The sequence below is a fragment of the Diachasma alloeum genome, unplaced genomic scaffold (genome assembly GCF_001412515.2).
Source record: "Diachasma alloeum isolate Michigan unplaced genomic scaffold, Dall2.0 Dall_scaffold_00364, whole genome shotgun sequence".
NCBI classification, from domain to species: Eukaryota; Metazoa; Arthropoda; class Insecta; order Hymenoptera; family Braconidae; genus Diachasma; species Diachasma alloeum.
Genome location: NW_021680503.1, coordinates 723,197 through 740,331, shown reverse-complemented (window position 1 = coordinate 740,331; position 17,135 = coordinate 723,197). Strand labels below are relative to the sequence as shown.

The following is a 17,135-nucleotide window of genomic DNA, read 5'->3' as shown; positions in this document are numbered from 1 at the left end:
GGAGATGCAAACATCTCAACCAAGGGGACAATGAATTTTAATTTCAGACACTATTTTTCTAGCGCAGGTCTCAAAAATTGACGGAAAGGCTTTTTAATCTTCTGAATTCTATGAATAAATGATAACAAAGGATAGGAAACGGTTGAAAAGGGGGTAAATAAATTATGGAAAGATTCAGAAAATTATTGAAAAAACATGAAAGAAGGATAATAATGGCAAAAATTGATATTTCTAGCACTAGCGAGAGTATTTCGGTACTAGAAAATGTTTGTTTGATGTAAAACAAGAACCAAGTATTTGTAACACAGCTACATGTTTGGTTCGACAAATTTGCATGAATGATTCAACGAAATTGCTGTTTACTTGTCGTGTCGGCTGTTCAAAACTCAAACACAAGAAATGAATTTTCGAACAGAATAACAATGAGGGTGTGGTTGTCACATTGTAACTTCGGACGAAATATGTCTCATTCAACTTCACTTTGTCGGAAATATTAGATACGAAAAAATTTCATAGAAAAACCCAGCGAATTCACTAAAAAATTTTGATTTCGATTGACCTTCCACTTAGTTTTTGGCCGATTCTATTGAAAATGCACAGTAAAACTGTAATTCTTCAAGAGAATCAGGCAAAAACTAATAGAATTCCCAATAGAAATTCACTAAAAATTAAATAGAATTTTCGATGAAATTCGTTAGGTTTTTCTATGAATTTTTTTCGTATTCGATCGCGAGGAAAAATTTATTACAATAATTATTGTTTCATGATGACAAAAATGAGTAAAAATGTGTCTGTTGACACCATCTGCTCGTTCCACACGTGGTCGAGCCACAGAAATCCACCCCAGAGACTCTTAAAATAGCGAAATAACCAAATTGAGATGAGATGCATGCGTCAAACTCCTTCGGTGTAGTGTTAACAAAAAACAATAACTATCATTCGCCCATACTCATGCAAAAGATTACATACTTCCATTGTCTTTTGCATTTCAATCAAACCACGTTAAGCTGGAGGTAAACCGATACAAAATGAAAGCAATAGATTAATAGACAAATAGAAAATTGTTGAAAATGTAAATACACGAAATTGCTAAAAGTATCGATTGATTTTTTTTTCTCTCAAAGTAATTGGGTAATCACAGGGATCTGTAATGGATATTCATTATTACACTGGCTTTTGCATGAGAATAATTTAAAGTTTTCTGTCGAGCAAGCACACGTCAAAAACGTCGACTAGTTTAATTAGCCGCTGTAAGCTATTTAATGGCTACATTGCTTGGAATTATTATAGTTTATTTGGAAAGGGGAAGGGAACTCGCAGGAAAGAATTTTATTTAGACATTTCTATTGAGACATTTCCTACGGGAATTTTTCAAGTTTTTTTCATCTATTTTTCTTCTCTTTTTATGAAAAGAATTAAACAAAACGTGAAAAATGAGAGCTGAGGAATTTCTATAGAAAAAATGTGTATAAAAAAATAAAAATTTATTGATTTTTATTCTGCAGGCTACACATTTACATTTACGATATTTTTATTTCGGTGTTTTTTATTGAGACGTTTTCTCTAGGAATTCCTCGACATGAATTTTCTGTTTTTCCTTTTCTTTTTTTTCATTAAGAGAATTGAACAAACGCGTATGAAAAAATTCAATAGAAAATCTAGAAAATTCTATTGTAATTGTATAGGAATTCGATGGGGTTTCTATAGGATTTCTATTGGAATTCTATTAAAAAATTCAATTAGTTTTTTGCACTGATTCTATTGGATATTCGATAAGAAAAAATCAATAGATTTCGAATTTCTGTTTAAATTTTTCTCTTAAGATTTTTTCTATAAGAATGCTTAGACATCAATTTTCTAAGTTTTTTCTTGTCGGATTCTACAATGCAAAACAAAATAAAATTCAGCGGAAAAAACTTAGAAAATTTTGTGTCCAATAACTCTAATAGAAAAACTAAGAGAAAAATTCAAACAGAAATTCGAAATCTATTGACTTCTTATTGAATATCCAATCAGCACAAAAAATAAGTAGAATTTTTCAATTGAATTCCAATAGAAATCCTATAGAAACCCGATAGCATTTCTGTAGCATTACAATAGAATTTTTTAGCGAATTCGCTAGGTTTTCTATTGATTTTTTTCATGTGTGAACAAATGTAGAAAATCCGGAATGAGGAATTCCTGTAGAAACTCTCTCAATAGAACAAGTTGTACAGAAAAATCACACTCTATAGTTTTAAAAATGTTTGTTATAGACTATTCTTTTATTAAACATCTCTATTGGAAATCTGTGTGAATTTTTCAATAGAATCGTTAAAAAACTGGCAAAAACTTAATTAGAAATCCAATAGAATTATTTAGCGAATTCATTAGATTCGATAAAAATTTTTCGTACGTAAATTTTCTATTTTTTGACGTGTGCTTGGAAATTGCTGATTTTGGCAGCGGCATGATCTGTATTTTTTGGCATGTATTGCGGCTGGCTAATATGATTCAACGGAACATTGAAAAAAAATACAATTGGTGCTCTGATTCGTTGGGTCTGTATGGTGGTTGGGTTTACTAATAGAAACACCTGCACGAGGCCAGGCTGTTTTGGAATCTGAAGGAGTGCGACAGGATCATCGACATTGACCCTGACTCCGTAAGTAGAAAATGAAAGAAAAAACGAGAAAACATTTCACAGAAGAAAAAGTACACAAAAAGATACCACGCAAAATTGTTTTGCCCACTGACACGAGCATGAAAACGATCAAAATGTCTCCCATCCCCGGTGTTAATCAAAATTTATTTAACTTGTCTGCTATCACTGTTGAAAGTTGGCTAATAATGTATGATACATCGTGGGATTAATCTTCTCAATTGGCTGACACGCTACTAACTTGAACTTTATCTCCACATGATCAGTGTTCAATTTTTAATGTTGTTTGGCTGTTTATTAATGGAGTTCTCTTGAATTGAACAGACGAGACAGCCGATTTTCGTTCAGCTGCTTCATGCAGCCTTCGAGGTGTCGCAGTGCGCCTGGCTCAATGCCGGGCAGAGATTCAATGTCGAGAATTGTATCAGGACATTGTCTGATGTTGGTGAGTGGCTCACTCAATCGAAATATCGACACGGAGGAAATAATTTAATAGAAAAATCTAGCGAATTTTCTAGACAATTCTATTGGATTTATGTTAAACGTTATATTAGTTTTTGGATTGAATTGAAAATATTCTTTAGGAAAAGTCAAAAGAATTCGATTTATCTATATAACTTACTCTATCGAGATATTTTCTAGAATATTTTCTTGGCGCAATTTTTTTTGTTTGATTTTCTTTATGAGAAGGAGAGAAAAATAGAATTTAAAAAACAGAAAATTTGAGCCGAAGAAATTCGACAGAAAATACCTGAAAAATTAAATTCTATTGTATATTTTCTATTAAATATTTTAATAGAATTGGTTAAAAACTAATGGAAAAATCAATAGAAAGCCAATAGAATTTTCTAACGAATTTGCCAGGTTTTTGCATTAAGTACTTTTGTGCCTGGCACAGATGAAAAAATTTAATAGAAAAACCTAGCGAATTCGTTAGAAAATTCTGTTGCATTTGTACTGAACTTTCTATTCATTTTTGGCCGATTCTATTAAAATATTCAATAGAAAATATTCAATAAAAAAGTCAGTAGAATTAGATTTTTCTATATAACTAATTCTACTGAGATATTTTCTACAGAATTTCTTCGGCTCAAATTTTCGAAGTTTTTTTCTTTGATTTTCTTGATGAAAAGAAAAGAAAAATAGAATGAAAATAACTTACAAATTTTGAGCCGAGGAAATTCTATAGAAAATATCCGAAAAGAATTATTTACATAGAAAAATTGAATTTTGTCAATTTTTTCTATTGAATATTTTCTATTGAACATTTCAGTAGAATTGACCAAAAAATAACAGAAAGTTCAATAAAAATCCAATAGAATTTTCTAACGAATTTGCCAGGTTTTTCAATCAAATCTTTTCGTGCGTGGAACTCTGGTCAATTTTAAATTTAGTTTTTGCTAAAGTAAAAATGTCTGTCGGGATTGAATGGACTTGTTCAATTGATTAGCGAAGGGACGGGGCATTGCAATACCAACAGACCTGGAGTGTCAGGTGGCCACGATGTTCAACAAAGCTGCCATGCTCAGCAGGCAGACAACGAAGTGGCTGCAGGCAGCGAAGCAACCGAAGATTGAACGAAGTCAGAGTCAGGTAAATGTTCTATAAAAATTTATTCCAATAGTAATTTCGAATTGAATCGTTAATTCAAGTTGATGAGATGAATTTAAACGAGATTTCGATTCTTCTATGCAACCTATTCTATTGAGATCTTTTCTATAGAAATTCCTCGAGTCAGATTTTAAATGTTTTTTTTGTTCTTTTTTTATGAGAAGAAAAACAAGATTGAGTGGAAAAGCTTGGAAAATTGCTATAGAGAATGTCTCAATAGAAAAACTTTGAATTTCAATTTTCAATATTCTGAAGTCAAATTTAATCTCAGACTAAATTGCTCATGAAATTCCTGATTCATCTTAGAAATTCAACAAAATTGGGTTTTTCATTATGTACGATCATTGAATTTTCAATGACAATTAGGATTTTCAAACCTATCGCGCAAATTAAGCAACAAATTGAAAATTGAGAAGAAAGTTGCCTTAATTTTCTTGATTTTCAGTAATTTTGATAGTCGTATGAACATGAGGAATCAAATTTCATTGAATATTCAAAAACATTGACTGATTTATCAATAACAAGATCAATGGAAACTCCATGTACATTATTCGTTGTTAAAAATTTCAAGATTTTTTACTTGGAATCAGTGATAGGCATATCAATCAATCATAATTACAGTCAAATTGTAAAGTTGTCAATTTTGAACATAAATCTTAAAATTTTAAATATTAAAGTAACCATCAATTTGTACATTTAAATTTCGAAATATTCTAGCAACCAATAATTTAGGTAGGAAGATTGACGATTATTTGGATAATCGAAAATCAAGTACCTAAATTTAGAATTAGCTTATTGACTAAAAAATTACATTTCAGTATTATCAAATACTTTATTCACCGTCAATCGAAAAATTTAGCTGATAAATTCTACAATATTTTAAATTTGTTAAATATAGTTAAACTTGAACAATATAATGAGATAATCCCTTTTTAATATTGTCAAAATCTAATATTATTGTCTATCCCTACTTGAAATTTCAAGGTGAATTTTCTAACAGTGTAGAAAAATCCCCTATAGCTATATCAAACCCGTAAACATCAAGAGATTCCACGAAAATAATTGCCCTCGAATATTCATGACCTGAACATAACTAATGGCTGATGGTCGTGGTATCATTCCCAATGTGAAGCAGTTGATGCGGTTGGACAGAAGTATAATCGAGGGACTCCAGGACATTGTTTCCCTCTTGGAAGAGCAATTAAAGCCCCTCGTGCAGTCAGAGCTCTCGCTCCTCGTGGACATCCTGTACCGCCCTGAATTGCTCTTTCCCCTGGGCACCGACGCCCGAAAGAGATGTGAGAATGGCGGATTCATCAGAAGGTAAATGAAAATATTGACCCCAAAACCTGAACTAAGAGCCTAAAAGACCTCTTCACTCCCCAGATTAATAAAACACACCGAGAAACTTCTCGAGGAAACTGAGGAGAAACTTTGCGTCAAAGTCCTGAGAACACTTCGTGAAATGATGGCTATAGATCCGGAATACGGAGAGAAGGTTTGTGCACTAAAATACAGTACAATCTGCACGAAATATCGTTCATTAAACCAATAATTAACCGATAAAATACAATTTATGGAGAATCAGTGATTACGGCAATTCACAGCATCTTGGGAGCAGCCGCTGAATAATTGTTAGAATAACTGCAATAAAATATTCTTTACGAACGCTCCTTTCTTTATGCTACTTTAACAAGCTCTATGGGTGCCCAACTCGTTACACCGCACATTTAGTTCAGTAGATTGATTAGAAATTGTTTTGAAACATCAATTAGTGGAGTCAGGATAACAAAAATAAAAAGAACAAGATACTTGACATTGAGAACACGCATGAAAAAATTCAATAGAAAACTAGCGAATTCGCTAGGAAATTCTATTGCAATTCTATAGGATTTTTATAGGATTTCTATTGGAATTCTATTGGAAAATTCTATTTTATTTCTGCGCTTATTCTATTGGATATTCGATAACAAAAAGTCAATAGATTTCGAATTTCTGTTTAAAATTTTCTTTTGAGATTTTTTTTTTTTTTTTTTTAATATCCCGGTGGCTTGGTGCAGTGGGTAAGTTCGTTGCCTCACATGCGAAAGGTTCCGAGTTCAAATCCCGACCGGGTAGAATGGTGCGATCTAACCATTTAAAGTCTTGATCATCATCGCAGTATATAGGCCTTCTAGTAGAAGTTTATCCTTCCCAGGGTACCCCCACTCTACGTAATTCCCACCCATATGCTTGTCCCCCACTCCAAAAATCCATATTCGTCTGGAAGATACCCCATACCCTAACCGGGTCGAAGCGATGTAAAATAACGATAAAAAAAAATTGTATAAGCATTTTTTTTTCTTTTATTAGTTTATAGTATAGATCCCATAACAGGGTTATTTACGCTGTCGATAGGGTGTCATACATTTTCTTTTTAGTGTTTTTAAAAAATACATTTCGCCTTTTATGTGCGGACCTTACATTTCCGAAGAATTTGTCCATCACTGTGAGAGCTTCCGAGTAGGTTGCCACCATCAACTGGAAAGTCCAATACGGAGAAAAATATTTCAATGATCTCAGTTTGACTGTTAGTTCTAATCTCTACGGATTCAGAAGGGGACATTGCCATAGTATGTGGTCCTGGGATTCTGTCACTCGCATTCTGTAATGCAAAGCAAAACAAAATTCAGCGGAAAATTTGTGCCCAATAATTTAAAATAGAAAAAATCTCAAGAGAAAAATTCGAACAGAAATTCGACATCTATTGCCGTTTTCTTATCGAATGTCTTATCGAATCAGCGCAAAAAACAAATAGAATTTTTCAATAGAATTACATGATTTCAATAGAAATCCTATAAAAACCTCATAGAATTTTTGTAGAATTTCAATAGAATCTTCTAGCAAATTCGCTAGGTTTTCTATTGAATTTTTCATACGTGAATTTTAATCAGATATGAAAATATCGTGGATATGTTTGTGTTGGGAATTCTGGTGAGTAGATTGGTTTTACGTAGAATAGAACTGTAGGTAAAGGTGTTTTCATGCTGCTAAGGAAATTGAGGATGTCGTGGAAGCGGGATTGGATGCTGACAGGGGAAACGATTTGGGGCATGGAACTGATACTAATGAACAGTTACAAACTCATCAAATGACTCAACTGCAGCGGGTAAAAATTGATGATTGGTTGACTCAAAATGAGTTTAAATAATAGAACGAGAACGGTTGATAGATGTGAGATGGAATAGTCATCTCATCTGTTGGTTTATGAAGGACTATTCTGTAGAGATTATTTGGGGCAATTTTTATCATTAGGCTTGGTCGGCATGAAGCTGTAGTGCACGCTTGAATTTTATTATGTAAATCGAGATTACGGTATTAACGCTTTTATTGATTTCATCGAATCTAATATTTCATTAATTTTTTTTTTATTAGCCGAGGGGCAGGATGTACCAATACTCACCTCGTATTTTAGCATTATTTGATATTTTGTATCTTGATATATTTATCTGGAATTAGAAGTGGAGTGGTGAGACACGATGATAGTTTCGACGCTGTTATTTGTTGCAATTATCGCGGAAAAAATTTTGGGAGAAAGTATTTGAGGATTTTCTTTTGAAATCTTTTTAACTGATAATGCAATTTTTGACAGAATGCGAGAAATTATTCATCACTTTACTACTGAAATTGAAAGTAAAGAATTAGATTCCCGCTTCGATAATTACATTATTTCTTCTTTTACATTTGTATTTTTCTGCTACATATCCCCTTTGACTGATTAAAATGCACACACCCGAAGAAATTGTCTATTTGAATTGAATAACAATCTATGAACTGAAGCAAATGTTTCGTGACCTAAACCCAGACTTCACTAGTTAAAAATTAACTTATTGTTTAATCTCTGGAATAAATAATTCTTCATTTGGATAAAATGGATCGTTTATTGATTTATTCATTTCAGATAATTACCCATTGCCACGTAAATAAATCAATAACTCTATGAATTTAAAAAAATATATTGAGTTGACTGGAAAAATTGTATATAAGGATTTTAATTTAATTCAAAAGCTTAATTTCTCCGTATGCAGAGCTCCTCCCCCAACTCGACTAAACTAAAAATATTCTTTACCAAATCAGTAACGAAGTGGTAAAACGGTATAAGTCAATTTTGACTATTGACCAGTTTTCAATGAATATCTCGGAATCTAAGGAAGATATGAAAATTTTTGCTATAACCTTGTTAGAGATTGAGGCTAATATTAGGGCGGATTGGGGGCATATGACATGGAAAGAGTGAAATTAAAGACCCGTGCATTACAAAACCACTGGTGATGTACTTTATTTGTGGCGTAAGCCACGCGTCTTCATTTTAGGGATACACGAATTGGTGAATGTCTCAATGTCAATTTGATAATAGTCTTTACACTGCACTACATATTCTCTCGATATTAAACTTGATGATTGACTCAAAATGATTGATAGTTAACTCGGAATTAATTGATAATTGAACGAAATAGAGACGCTACACAGAGCGCTAGAGTCAATATAACACTCGGTGATGTACTCGATACTCGGTTACTCTGATACTGTACTCTATAGGTGACTCTCTGACTAACCGTGTATACTCTTTGAGGAATAGATTGATACTACTGAAATTTCATATTTGGCCACTTGCCTCGTAATTTGCCCGTCGAGCCGAAAGGTCCCGAAGTAGGTTGAGACTTTTCGTTGAGTCCGGTAACTTTAGATAATGACTTATTTGCTGCGTTTCAAACAAATCTTTTTTGTAGAGCGGATTGAGTGCTACACGGGGAGAAATGTTCAGTAAAAATTGCAGAACTCACAATTCGCTCACCGATTACGGAATCGACTGAGAAAATTTTAGTGACGATATCGCAATTTTCCACAGGTTATTCCTATTCTAAAAAGAAAATACACTTAAAGTGGTTTGCGGAATTGATTTCTCCAACAAAAATTTTCCGGAAAAAATTTCCCCTAACAAAAATTTCCCCGGAAAAAATTTCCCCGAATAAAATTCTCCCACAAAATACCTCAAATACTAATCAATCTTTGTTGGGGGAAACATTTTCCGGGGAAATTTGTGTTCGGGAGAATTTTTTCCGGGGAAATTTTTTCCGAGGAATTTTTTTCGGGAAAAAAAACTCCGGTCACCCTTAAAGTCGATAACTATCGGTATCTCGCAAATCTGTCACGCTCATTCCTCATTAGTTCCAGTCGTCTCAGGGGGCAAATTTAACTCATGATTAATTTAATTTTGAGATTTTCAGTTATGATTGCTACAATTACAGTTCGGTCTCATTCAGATAAAAATTACGGAACGCTCTGAAAAAATTCCGTGACAGTTCCGTAAAATTTCCTACAACCACATTTCGCTCCGGAATAGCGGAAAAGATACGTAATTTTTACTGAATATCTCTCTCCGTGTACAAGAAATGTAATTAATCTCCCTTAGATTCAGAAATATTTCCCAAAAATTCAACTGGGAGATAAGTCGACTTAACCCCTTTCACCACTTCGCCACTGAAATATTCACCCCTGCTACTCAGTATTGGTACATGGTTGCCGATCGCTCCCCCCAAGCCTCCACCAACCGAGCGCTCTCTTCCACAGGGTGAGGCCCTGAGGAACAACCTGCTGATCCGTTACTTCGGTAAAGCTTTCCTCCAGAAAGCCGAGCACGTGGACATCGGGGTCCTCTCCTCGACCTCGATAACCCACGGTCCAGGCGCGAAACTCCTGAGCCGAGCGGGGCGCACCCTGCACGAGGTCCAGAGCCACCTGGACCGCGAGGGTGCCTCCGACCTGGTGGTGGAGCTCGTGATAAAGAGCGTCCACTCCCCCAGCATCTTCGTCGAGGCAGTGGAGCTGGGCATAGCCCTGCTGGAGGGTGGCAACCCGATAATCCAAAAGAGCGTGTACTCGAAGCTGATGGGCGACGACTTGAGTCAGTCCTTCTTCAAGGTCTTCAACGAGAAGATGAAGGACTCTCAGCAGGAGATAAAGGCGACAGTGACGGTGAACACGTCTGACATAGCGGCAAAAGCCCACGAGGACAAAGAGCAGAACAAAGAACTGGAGAAGATCTCGAAGAAGCGTTTGTCAACGAAGCCCAACGGGATCGTGTTAACCGAAGAACTCCGGGAGGAGCTGAACCAGGCGGCGGCATCGACGGCGCAGGCCTACGCGAACGTCCGAACACTAGCCTCTGGGGAGGACATATCGAGCAACGCAGCCCTGGGTTACGCCCTGGAGGACATGTTGGCCGAGAAATTGGACAGACACAGGGGGAACGCGAGCTCCGAGCGTGACGAGGGCCTCCTGAGCGCCAAAGTCCTGGTGATGCAGCCGATCCTGCGATTCCTGCAGCTCCTCTGCGAGAACCACAACCGAGACCTGCAGAACTACCTCCGCAACCAGAATAACAAGACGAACTTCAATCTAGTATCCGAAACGCTCATGTTTTTGGACTGCATCTGCGGCTCTACGACCGGTGGTCTAGGCCTCCTGGGGCTGTACATCAACGAGCACAACGTGGCTCTCATTAATCAGACGCTGGAGACCCTGACCGAGTACTGCCAGGGCCCCTGCCACGACAACCAGAACTGCATAGCCACGCACGAGTCGAATGGTCTCGACATCATCACCGCCCTGATCCTGAACGACATAAATCCCCTCGGCAAAACGCGGATGGATCTGGTCCTGGAATTGAAGAACAACGCGAGTAAATTGCTGCTGGCGATCATGGAGAGCAGGGGGGACAGCGAGAATGCCGAGAGAATCCTCTACAACATGAACCCGAAGCAGCTTGTAGACGTGGCCTGCAGGGCATTCCACCAGGAGAGTCTGGACGACGATCCCGACGCGGACGACGCCTCCACCGACGGGGACGAGGGGGTGTCGCCGAAGGAAGTGGGCCACAATATCTACATCCTGTGCCACCAGCTGGCCCACCACAACAAGGAGCTGGCGACCATGCTGAGGCCCTCAGAGTTGAACAACGCAGATCCCAAGATCAATAAAGCCCTCAAGTACTACGCGACCCACACAGCGCAGATCGAGATAGTCCGGCACGACAGGACCCTCGAGCAAATCGTCTTCCCCATCCCCGAGATTTGCGAGCTGATAACCCTCGACACGAAGATGAAGGTCCTGCACACGGCGGAACGCGACGATCAGGGGTCCAAGGTGTCGGACTTCTTCGAGAGAACCGAGGACATGTTCAATGAGATGAAGTGGCAGAAGAAGCTTCGAGGGCAGCCGATGCTCTTCTGGATGAGCAGCTACATGTCCCTCTGGAGCAATCTCCTCTTCAACTGCGCAGTGCTGATCAATCTCATTGTAGCTTTCTTCTACCCCTTCGTCGACAATGTGCCTAAGTTGATAATTCCACAGCTGTCGGGACTCATCTGGACGGTGATGCTGTCCTCGGGCGCAATAGTCCTGACCCTCCCCAGAGTCACGGGGATTCGAACCCTCGCGGCATCCACAATACTCAGACTGATTTTCTCGATCGGTCCTGAACCGACTCTGATGCTCCTCGGGTTCACCACGATCGTCTTCAAGATTGTCCACATGATCAGCATCATCGGTAATCAGGGAACCCTGACTAAGAGCGCCCAGCAGATAATAACGAACGTGGAGCTGTGGTACCACGCGGTGTACCTCATGTTCTGCGTCCTCGGGATATGCATGCATCCGTTCTTCTATTCCGTTCTGCTGTTCGACGTTGTCTACCGCGAGGAGACTCTCCTCAATGTCATCAGATCGGTCACGAGGAATGGGAGGTCTATCATACTGACGGCCGTTCTCGCACTCATCCTCGTGTACATGTTCTCGATAATTGGGTATGTAGGATTCATGTTGATCGTTTTGTTTAAGAGTAGGGTGGACAATCCCCGTGTGACCCACATATGACGCCCATCTGACCCTCCTTCCTTATTCCATCCTTATTCTGACCCTCACAACCCCCGTGAGACCCACATATGACGCCTATCTGACCCTCCTTCTTTATTCCATCCTTATTCTGACCCTTAATCTGACCCTCGCAACCCCTCGTGAACCTTAATCTGACCCGTATGACCATTAACTTGACACTTAAGCTGACCCTCGGGATCCTTATTCTGACCCTCGTAACCCTTATTCTGAACCTCATGACCCTTATTCTGATCCTCGTAACCCTTATCCTGACCCTCATAACCCTTATTCTGACGCTTGTAACCTTTATTGTGTTCCCCATGAACCTTATTATGATCCTCGTAACCCTTATTCTAACCCTCATGACCCTTCATCTAACCCTCGTCACCTTTATGGACCGGATTTCTCCGAAATTGTTATTATTTTCTCTACTTTCGATTCTTATTGGTCTCTCGATATTTCATATTCTGACTCGTAATCCTCGTAACCTTTATTGTGGCCTTCATGACCCTCATTATGAACCTCGTACCTCTTATTCTGACCCTCATGACCCTTAATCTTACTCCTGTGACCCTTAATCTGACCCTCGTGAATCTTATTCTGACTCTCATGATAGTTAATTCAACCCCTGTGACCCTTAATCAGACCCTTGTGATCCTTATTCGGACTCTCATGACCCTTAATCTAACCCTCGTGACCTTTATGGACCGGAATTCTCCGGAAATCGTTATTATTATTTTCTCTATTTTCGATTCTTATTTTTCTTTCATATTCTGACCCTCGTAACTTTTACTGTGGCCCTCATGACCCTTATTATGACACTCGTGACTCTTCATCTAATCCCTGTGACCCTTAATCTGACCCTCATGACCCATAATCTTGCCCTCGTGGCCTTTATGGACCGAAATTCTCTAGAAATTGTTATTTTCTCTATTTTCGATATTTTATATTCAACAACAGTATTATTTTCTTTCTAGTTTCCTCAGTTATTATTATTTTGGGTGACGACCCGCATCTCTTGATTTTATTTTATTCTTCTCAAGTCATTTATTACAAGTTCCCTAGAATATAGATATTTCTAGTCACCCGATACTCTTCTCTCCATTTTTGCTGAATTATTCCCTCTTCCCAAAAATCGAGTTTAAGTTAAATCAAGCACGAGCACACTTGACAACAAAAAGGTAAGGGTGTGCATTGCATTGCGTGCGTCAGGAAGGCGAAGAGTTCTCAGGAAAGTATGTAATCGAATTATTTTCATTTTGGGGAGTTCGCTCCTCCGGACCGAGACTACGCCATTAGATAATTTCTAATATGCTTGAGAGCTTGAGGGATAATTATTTCTTGGGGGGAATTCAAAGGCCCCTGAGATCCCCAAAGATTTTTCCTTACACGCACCTTTCAGAACGCAAAATGTTATCTAGAAAAGTTGATCTATACATAAAACCCTGCGGATTAAAAAAAAATCAGCCTCGCCTTAACTGCTGTGCCTCCCACAGGTACATGTTCTTCAAGGACGATTTTCTAGTCAGCGTGGACGAGGAGATAGTCTCCCAGGTCCAGGGTAAGGGCACCTGCGAGGCGGGTGATAATTGCGAGGCTACGGAGACGCTCTCGAGATACGTCCAGGAGATGAAGGAATCCGCGGAGTTGGTGAGCGTCGGAGGGGAGATGAAGGAGCGGGCATGTGATTCCTTAGTCATGTGCATTGTTACCACTCTGAATCAGGGACTGAGGAATGGAGGGGGCATTGGAGATGTCCTGAGGGCCCCCTCGAGCACTGAACCACTGTTCGTAGCCAGAGTTGTTTACGATCTTCTGTTCTTCTTCGTTGTTATCATTATTGTTCTCAATCTTATTTTTGGTGTGATAATCGATACCTTTGCCGATCTGAGGTCTGAGAAGCAGCAGAAGGAGCTGATTCTCAAGAACACGTGCTTCATTTGTGGACTTAATAGATCGGCATTCGATAATAAAACTGTGTCATTCGAGGAGCATATCAAACACGAGCACAATATGTGGCACTATCTCTACTTCATTGTTCTTGTTAAGGTGAAGGATCCAACGGAATTTACCGGTCCCGAGTCGTACGTGTACGCCATGGTCAAGGTATTAGTTCGTAGGGCTTTGGATTCACTGGCCCATTGGCAGTGGTTATTAATTCTAAGCTCTATGTACTTCAACAGGATCGCAATCTCGACTGGTTTCCAAGGCTACGTGCTAAATCACTGGCCGCTGATGAGGGCGAGGGGGAGCAAGTGGAATTGCGGAGTCTTCAGTCTCAGTTGGAGTCGACTCAGCTGTTGGTTAAGTGCCTGTCACAACAACTTACCGAACTTCGGGATCAGGTAGGGGGAGATGTATATTGATAATTAGCGAAATTTATCAGGGGATATCTGGGGGGGATCAGATGAATTTAATTTATGTCGGGGCAGGGTGATTAGTGATTGATGTGTGATGGGAAGAAAATTTGACATTATATCTTTTACTTTAAATCTTTTAATGTTGAATGTAAAATTTGATATGTTGATATATTAGAGAATAAGTTAAGAAGAAGGAATATGAAAATTTGTCATATTAGTTTATATTTTGGTATTTTTTTTGCTGAATGCAATGATTTTATGATTTAATCTGAGAGAAATGAAAAATTCATTTTCTCCTAAAATAATTTGAACATTACAATTATTTCCAAATTAGTTAATATTCAAAATTTTACAAAAAGTCCATTTCATTGACGAAAATAGTGTTTTTGAAACTCAAACAATTTTCCTTATTTATTTATGTGATGAGAATATTTAAAAAATGTTATTTTTTATTTCAAGATGACGGAGCAACGTAAGCAGAAGCAGAGACTTGGACTCCTTAACTCAGCATCTGCCTTCCTCCACAATCCACCCTCGTAAACAAAAGAAATGATTATAAATAAGAGATTATTTGGGCTCAATCTCAGTCTGACAATGTGGGATCATTATGCATAAAAGAATTTATGAAGTAGCTATCTCTCCAATAAGTGTCTCGAAACGATTCATATCAGCGGATAGTAACAATTGTTCGTCATTAATTTTTTTTTCAATCGGAAACATATCTGTGGAGTTTCAACCCATATCGATTTTTCTTATTACCATGATTGTTGTCAAGTAGAAAGTCAATGTACTCTGTGAACAATACACTATCCGATTACAAGAGTTTTAGAATTTCCAATAGCGTCTCGATTGTGTCAGTCATAATAACGTAATAATTAGGGAATATGAACGTTTTATCGATTGAAAGTGATACGATCATAATGAAAATTATGTAACAAATGCTCATTAATTAGAGATACTACTCTTCGATGTATTTTTTATGGAATTTCATTGATTTCAATGTCGAAGGTATTTTAGAAAATATCATTCAAGGAGGATTTACCATTTTTTTAAATGAATTTATTTACTATGTGATTTACTAGACAATCATTGGCATATCCTGTGCAAAGCACGAGGAAATTGTTAGATTATTTCGGTTATGATAAAATAGTTGTTGATTATTTGTTTGAGGATGAAAACCAAATCTGGGGAACAACTGGACGGGAGCAAATGAAATTACAATGATAAAGGAGGATTTAATGTCATGCCAATATCCCATCAATGTTGTCTTATACCTTTTGAGCTTTTTTTTTATATGTACAGTATCCAGAGTTGTATTAACGTCTTTCATAAAATATAATACATGTTACTAGAGTGACACGAAAAAATGGGAGAAAATATTTTAGGGATCGGGGGAGAATTTGTTGAATAGAGAAGTGGAATTTTACAATCTCTCGTGGCTGTTGAGCCCTCTCATTACGTAAAATAATAGTCATCAGATGTCATAACGATTTTGGGAATGTAAATATAAAGTTAAGTTTGCTCTCGTTGAACTGTAATTCTATTAATGTACAATATCATTCGATTTATTTTTTACTTCCTGTATTACGAAATTGTGCCAATTATTTTCGATAATTTAAGATCAATTTTAATAGTGTCAATCTGCCAATGTAGATCATTTTATTTTCGCCATCAATACTACTTCAATTGTCTCAGGATTACAGCAGAAATAATAATTAACACAAACGTGAATAAAGAGTTCAATTTTTATTTGATGTGTTAATAAAGATGTGTAAAATACCTGTAATGTGTTATGTTTCAATAAACATGAATTGTTTTATATTACCAGTTGACTCATTAATAAACACAATTAACAAGATATCACTGTTGTCATTCCATTTTTATTAATATTTTATGCAAAACAATTGACTATTGTTTACTTAAATATACACGACTAATACATGTAACATGTAGTACCCTCAATTCATACGCAATTCTCTCGTTCTCTCTCCCTCTCTCTCGAATTCTATTTAGATTTTTATTTCTCTTTTACCCAATTTAAAAAGCATTTAACCGAGAGCTGAATGCTTTCTAGATTGCATCGATCTAAAATTCCGGCTATCTGGAGGCTGTGGTTTATTCATCAATTTCGATGTTTAGATGACAAACAAAACAAATTCTCTTTCAATTATATCTCACATATCTTTCTGCATCAGCATCGAACAATTCGACGTGAACAATAAAATTACCTGTAGACTTTCATCATTGTTGTGACGAGGTCAAAACACACGTAAATATAAATATTCATTTCTTTATCAAATTGTGTCAATATTCTCCATTGTTATTCTGGACGGTTTGGGAACGAGACAAATTTTCAAATCCTCTTCCTCTCCATTCGTTAAAAAATCATCTCAATTCCAGTGAATCGGTTCGTGAGCACCTTTTTTTCGAATAAATAACTGTTCGATCATTGAAAAACTCATTCATCTCTATCAGTGCTGATATGTCTATTAAAATCGCCTCTTGTGAAAATGTATAAAGAGCTGAAGAGTACTTTGATGAAAATGGTGCTCTAAAAGTTTATGAAGCCACTATCTATATGTATACATCGGTTGATAATAAAACATTTC

At 37.3% G+C, this 17,135-nt stretch overlaps 1 protein-coding gene across 11 annotated transcripts in view; it reads left to right on the top strand.

Moving 5' to 3' along the window:
- The window catches only part of LOC107041404 (inositol 1,4,5-trisphosphate receptor), a 37,102-nt gene extending 20,752 nt beyond the window's left edge, over positions 1-16,350 (top strand). For 3 of the 11 annotated variants that reach the window (XM_015261955.1, XM_015261953.1, XM_015261951.1), the window contains 10 exons: positions 2,570-2,644; positions 2,966-3,086; positions 4,092-4,234; positions 5,385-5,575; positions 5,639-5,750; positions 7,287-7,400; positions 9,863-12,096; positions 13,663-14,272; positions 14,350-14,511; positions 14,986-16,350. In XM_015261955.1, coding sequence (XP_015117441.1) covers positions 2,570-2,644; positions 2,966-3,086; positions 4,092-4,234; positions 5,385-5,575; positions 5,639-5,750; positions 7,287-7,400; positions 9,863-12,096; positions 13,663-14,272; positions 14,350-14,511; positions 14,986-15,066 — 3,843 coding nt within the window. In that variant the 3' untranslated portion in view covers positions 15,067-16,350. Of the gene's footprint in view, positions 1-1,007; positions 1,014-2,569; positions 2,645-2,965; positions 3,087-4,091; positions 4,235-5,384; positions 5,576-5,638; positions 5,751-7,286; positions 7,401-9,862; positions 12,097-13,662; positions 14,273-14,349; positions 14,512-14,985 lie in introns of all 11 variants that reach the window. The other 8 variants (XM_015261963.1, XM_015261960.1, XM_015261952.1 and 5 more) reach the window with 7 other exon arrangements.
- The last annotated feature ends 785 nt before the right edge of the window (positions 16,351-17,135 follow it).